Raw genomic sequence first — 6912 nt, 5'->3', positions numbered from 1 at the left:
AAACTACATGGTGTTCCTTGAAAATATCATATCTATCTCTTTTTAAGAAAACTAATCATAAATAAAAATTAATAATAAATTTTATTTAAAAAATAAATAATATTTTTATTTTAATAATAATTCATGTCGTATTAATTTTTATGTGTAATTAATATTGGGAGGACGCTAGCTGTGATTTTTCCAAGAATCTTTAACATAAAAAACGGCGTCGCATTAGTATCATCTTTGAATGCTTTCCAATTATAGGCACATCCCAAAAGATTCAACGTTTCAACTGGTAGTCAAAAAGCTGCGTAATCCCTCTCTCATTTCTCTATCTGTCCCAATCTCTTCAACCTCTGCTTCATTATGAACTCCAAAGCACTCATTCACAACATAAACGTGAGCCCCATTTCGTTCATCATGAACTTCATCCTTCTCACTGCTTTAATCTTTCTCATTTATTTTTCATCGCTTTCTGTTTCCATCGAGGATGACGTTGTTTGCCTCGAAGGTGTCAAGAACTCATTTTCCGACCCAAATGGAAAACTCAGCACTTGGAGCTTCACCAACACCTCCGTGTCCTCAATCTGCCAGCTCGTCGGTGTTTCTTGCTGGAACGAGAAGGAGACCCGCCTCATAAGCCTTCAGCTCCGTGACATGCAGCTAGCGGGAAGACTCCCTGAGTCGCTCAAGTATTGCCGGAGCCTCCAGACCCTCGTCCTCTCCGGTAACGCTCTCTCCGGTTCGATCCCTCCGTATATCTGTAGCTGGTTGCCTTATCTGGTCACCCTAGATCTCTCCAGTAACCAAATATCGGGTTCCATCCCACCCGAGATTGTGAATTGTAAGTTCCTGAATACACTTGTTCTAAATGATAACAAGCTATCGGGTTCGATCCCTTATGAACTGGGTCGGCTTGACCGATTGAAGAAGCTCTCTGTTGCCAATAACGATCTCTCGGGTTCTATTCCACCGGATTTGTCCAAATTTGACGCAGCTGATTTTGATGGCAACAGTGGGTTATGTGGGAAACCTATTGGATCAAAGTGTGGTGGATTGAGTCGTAAAAGTCTCGGGATTATTATTGCTGCTGGTGCTGTTGGAGCTTTGGGATCTTTAGTTGTGGGTTTCGCTCTCTGGTGGTGGTTCTTCCTGAGGATCAGTGAGCAAAAGAAAGAGTATAGTGGTTCTGGTGGTGGAAAGCAAGTGGGCGATTGGATTGAGTTGTTGAAGTCACACAAGCTTGCTCAAGTTTCTTTGTTCCAGAAACCCATCGTGAAAGTCAGATTAGCTGATTTGCTAATTGCTACCAACAGCTTCCACCCAAAAAATATTGTGATTTCTAGTAGAACAGGCGTCTCTTATAAGGCTGTTCTGCGAGATGGATCAGCTCTTGCCGTGAAGAGGCTTAATTCTTGTAAACTTGGTGAGAAACAATTCCGATCCGAGATGAACAGGTTGGGGCAGCTCAGACACCCCAATTTGGTACCTCTTTTGGGTTTCTGTTTGGTGGAAGAAGAGAAGCTTCTGGTGTACAAGCACATGTTCAATGGAACCTTGTACTCTCAGTTGCATAAAAATGGTCATGGTAATAATAGTCAGTATAGTTTTTTGGACTGGCCAACGAGACTCAGGATTGGGATAGGTGCTGCCAGAGGACTTGCTTGGCTTCACCATGCTTGTCAACCTCCCTATGTTCACCAGAACATCAGCTCAAATATTGTCCTTCTTGACTATGATTTTGAAGCTCGAATAACGGATTTTGGATTGGCAAGGCTTGTGGTTACTCGCGATCCCAATGATAGCTCCTTTGTGAATGGAGATCTGGGTGAGTTTGGGTATGTTGCTCCTGAGTATTCAAGTACCATGGTTGCTTCCTTGAAAGGTGATGTTTATGGTTTTGGAGTAGTTCTTTTGGAATTGGTCACTGGGACGAAGCCAGTGGAAGTAAACACTGGAGGGGAAGGATTCAAAGGGAATTTAGTGGATTGGGTCAATTGGTTAACATTGACAGGAAGAACCAAAGAAGCCATAGATAAAGCATTGTTCAATGAAAATCCTGAACATGGGGATGAATTTACCCAGTTCATGAAGGTTGCCATATCTTGTGTTGTTTCTAGGCCTAAAGATAGACCTTCCATGTACCAAGTTTTCTCCTCTCTGAAGAGCATGGCTGAGAAACATGGTTTCGCTGATCAGTATGATGAATTCCCAGTTGTCTCTGGCAAAGAAGACTCTAATTACATTAAGAATTAGCCTACCAGTGAGGAAGAAGAATCACATGTGTTGTGCCTATGAGAGATGCTGTAACTGTGTCAAATTTCACACAAACGCCCTACCTTCTTTTCTTTTTCTTTTCTTTTTTTTTTTTTCATTTGGCATGACAATTTGTAACTCTTATTATTTACTTCAGATTCTGGTAACATCTGTTATGTAAACAGTATGATGCATCTGGTTCTTTTGTCGTTACTATCTACCTGACATGCTTTGTGTTTTCTGAATCCTTCATTAGTATGATTTAAGCAGCATCTGGCAGATGTGTTGCTTCAAATTTCCAGTCACTCTGTTCATTACACTGTTGTGAGGTTAGTAATTTGGTCCCCTGCACAATCTCCAAAGTTGAAACGGCATTGGAGATGATACGGACCCTTGAGATGACTGGAGGGAGAAGGAAAAAGAAAAGGGGCACTTGAACAATTGTGTTAACTTTACCCAAAAAGAAAAGAATTGTGTTAAAAAGGGAACTAAAAACGGTAAACAACAAACATCAATAAATAATGTAAATCTGCGGGGCAGCATGATCATATAACCAGCAGACGGCAAATGTTCCAGCATGATACCGTTGATAATAATTGTGATCGAAGCAACCAAAAAGGCAAACAGATTGAGATCTTTGGAAAATTAAATCTGATTTTTCTTTTGTTAGGCCTGTTGGATCGCCTAATTTTATAATCTTGCCATTCATTCCAAGCAATGGCCAAACTGTGGGAACTTATAATTGAATATATTAAACTTCTTTGACCAGATAGTCCTGACCCAGATTGGTGAATTTTCATGGAACTATTTGGTGGGAATTTGAAAATTTTGAACACAGTAACAAGTTTTACGCTTTTTTCTCGAGTCACTAGGCATTCTAGCATGTGACAATGAAAAATTTGTTTCAAGGCTAGGTACTCATGGACTGGAAATTTTACTAAAAGATATCCTGTTCAAATATACTTACTCATATTTACAGAGCATATTTTAAAAGGTTAATTTAATCTTATTTATAAGTTATATATATATTTTTAATTAATTTTTAAAAATTACTTTTAAAATTATCCTTCATAAAAAAGAAAAAATAATATAATATCACTTTTTGAGTTTTTTTATATAAGGATATATTTAAAATTTCACACACTTTTATATATTTTACTTTTCTATATTAATGTTAATGAAGTTGATAAGAAAAATTTATAAAAGAACTAGAGAGAGTGCATATTTTGTCTATCAAAGTCTATCTCAGATGATTTTTTTTTTAAGAAAAAATAATAATAAAATCTTTTTAAATATATAAATGATAATTTGGTCCCTTGAAATGCCATAATTCCTCTGAAATCTTTGAAAATTTTTCTATCATTAATAAATTTATATAAATTATCATTGTTAAAAATAAATGATTCACAACTTTTCTTTTTATATTCATAACTTTTTTTTTATATTTGTAACAATGTAACAGCAAATAAGGAATTTAACATGCGAAATTGTGATTTACTGTTGCATTATTGCTAGTTTAAGAAGCAAAGTTGCGAATACAAGAAAAAAAGTTGTAAATTATTTATTTTCAATAAGATCAATTTAGCAATTTATATAAATTCATTAATAACAGAAAAGCCTTTCGAGGAACCAAATTATCATTTATATATCTCAAATATATTTTATTATTAATTGTTTTTATTTTAATGATGATAGTTCGATTATTTTCATTATCTCAAACACATCACGAACAACTAATTGACTTTACAAATTTATTTGTATTTAATAAAAGTCTATTATATTTCCATAAAATTCAAGATAAATCACGCTACTCATAACCATCACCTATGAATTTGTGAATAAGATTATTTTTAACCATTTGTATAAATGTACAATTTGTATAAATGTACATGGAAAAAATGACAATTAGGAACTCCATGAGAATATTAATGACAATTATAGACCTTGAATTATTAAAATCTCAATAACATATCATGATCGTTACTTACAATAAATTACTCCTTCCGTTTAAAAATATAAGGTATTTTTTGAATATTTAGATGTTAAAAAATATAATATATTTTTAATTTTTTAATGTGTAATCATTGCCTTTTTTTAAAGTGTCCCTATTAATAATAATTTTATATTTATTGTAGAGTATTTAATAGAGGTAGGAGTAAATATAAAAAGATACAGTTAGTTTGAAAGTGAGCAACAATTTTATTGAGGGGTAAGATCTAATTAAAAATATTTTATATTCTTAAACAGAGGGAGTATCTTTTATTAATTGGCTTAAGATTCAAACCTAGTTTTAGTAAATTCATAACTAATACTATAAAGATTTTCAACTATCTTTTATTAAATTCCCAAACCATAGAAAAAAATCATAAGTAATTAACTTACAATTTATTGATTCTTATGAATTTCTAACTTACTTTACAAATAATCCAAATATATTTAGTAGATTTTATAATCAATTTATTTATATATTGATAGTAAAAAAAATTAATAACTAGCTTGTAATTTATAATTAAATTTTATAAATTTTTAACTCACGTTATAAATAATTTTGAATGTATTTAAGAGTACATTTTTTAGCTGACTATCTACATCATTTTAATCCCAAACGAAGATTATGATTTGTTATTAAAATTTTAGGATGTGCAATTGTCATTACAGGATTCTTAATTGTCATTTTCCTTATATAGATCGTTGTCATGTCAAGCGTCCAAAGATTTTCACCCGGTGCTAACAGTTATATAATCAACTCGTAAAATGACCAGTGGCCCCATGTTGTAACACAACGAAGAGCATGAGAATTTGATAGAGACCCGAGAATTTTTGTGCGCATTACCTAACGTGGCCCACCCTAGGCCTTCCTTAATCAACCTTGTACTTGCTCTCTCATCCACATTTGAATCCTGTTACATTGACACTTGTAAAAACTTTGTGTTAATGAATCCTATTTTAGTGGCAACTATTTCGAAATTTCAATACTAGTGGCAAGGCACTTTTGTAAAACTGTAAGCGCAGCCCCAGCTCAATTTCTTGAACGAGTAAATACTAATTACTAAACAAAGGAATCGATAACTGTTGCTATTAACGGAAGGAGATAAATCTGTCTAAGTAATACTCGCCCGTTTAAAAATATAAATTAAATTTTATTTTTAATAAAATAATTATTTACTTTTCAAAATCAACCTTATTTTTTTGTATTTATTTTATAAAATACTTTATAATAAATATAAAATTATTATCAATAGGGACAGTTTTAGAAAAAAACAATGATTACACCTCTAAATATTAAAAATACATAATATTTTTTAACATTCAAATCCTTTAAAAATGCCTTATATTTTTAAACGAAAAGAGTAGGTTTTATGCATGAACACCAAGGGAATGTTTTTACAAAAGCATACTCCCTCCGTTAAAAAATATAAAATATTTTTTAAAAAATTAGATATTTAAAAATATAAAATATTTTTAGTCTTTGGAGATGTAATCAATACTTTTTTTTAAAAAAAAGTGTCCTTATTGATGATGACTTTATATTTATTATAGGATATTTAATAAAAATAAATATAAAAAGATAGGGTTAGTTTGAAAGTAGGTAACTATTTTATTGGGGTAAGATTCAGTTAAAATACTTTATATTTTTAAATGAAGGGAATATAAGTTATTATTAACTGGGTTATGTTTCTTAAAAAAATTTGGTTAAAATATTTTTCTTAAAATTTTTTTATATCTTTCTAATCATATTTTTGGATATGATAAATATAACATTGAACTTATTTAAAAAGCTATCATTAATTATTCAATAAAGTAATGATGTATTTGCAAAAATATATATAACATCTACCCAATATTTTATATTTTGAATCAAGCACAATAACTATAAAACAAGTAATATCATGGTAGGAGGGAGTGCTTGCCTTTGAAGTTTGATGACACTCATACTATGTCAAAATAAATAAATAAATATATAAATAAAAAAATTAATTATTTAATTCTTATATTTTTTTTTATTTACTTATAATTCTATCCTTCAATTTTAAAAGGATACAATTTAATATTTATTATTTAATTCAGTTATAACTCATTACCGATGAATTTAGCCATTTAAAACAATTGTATCTACATATTAATAATAACTTTATCATTTATAATTTTATTTTTAAAATCTAATGACTGACGTTTTAAATAAATTAAATTTAAGAATTGAATTGAAAGAATCAAAATTTAAAACTAAGGTTGATTAGTTTTTTTCGTATTTATAAACAAAGGAATCAAAAGTAGGTGATAGAAGAAGGAAAGTGTGGGATGGGATGGGAACTCAAGAGGTTCTCGTGATTGCATTGGATAGTTTCACCTTAGAGATCAGAGGGCATTGAATTTGGAGCAGTGCTTCTGTGGTCCCAAAAGGAGACCTAAGGGACATGTAATAGTTAGTGCCCCATCATGTGGAGTGGACCTACTTTTAATTTGGTTGATTGATGGCGGTGGTGTGGGTCGCTGGGTTGGTTTTCTCTTTCTGTGCCTCAGATAGAGCCTATGTGCCTGTCTTCATAAGCACATGGTTCAGTCCTAAGCTTTTACACTTCTCTCCGTTCTCTCACTGTTCAACTCTTTGTTTCCGTCTGCGTTCCTTCCATGCCTGATGCTTTGTGCCTGCCCCCCATAAAACCAGTGTCAAAT

The 6912-nt window shown here is 31.9% G+C and overlaps 1 protein-coding gene across 1 annotated transcript; it reads left to right on the top strand.

Moving 5' to 3' along the window:
• The first annotated feature begins 288 nt into the window (after positions 1 to 288).
• Positions 289 to 2463, top strand: LOC129295181 (probable inactive receptor kinase At1g27190). The gene has a single exon (XM_054933658.1). It carries the CDS (start codon positions 349 to 351, stop codon positions 2236 to 2238), a length of 1890 nt encoding a protein of 629 aa, XP_054789633.1. The 5' UTR covers positions 289 to 348; the 3' UTR covers positions 2239 to 2463.
• The last annotated feature ends 4449 nt before the right edge of the window (positions 2464 to 6912 follow it).

Source organism: Prosopis cineraria, unplaced genomic scaffold (genome assembly GCF_029017545.1).
Source record: "Prosopis cineraria cultivar Desert tree isolate PC_DT_omini unplaced genomic scaffold, ASM2901754v1 PC65, whole genome shotgun sequence".
Taxonomy (NCBI): domain Eukaryota; kingdom Viridiplantae; phylum Streptophyta; class Magnoliopsida; order Fabales; family Fabaceae; genus Prosopis; species Prosopis cineraria.
The sequence above is the reverse complement of the archived record's forward strand: the minus strand, read 5'-3'. Positions and strand labels throughout refer to the sequence as shown.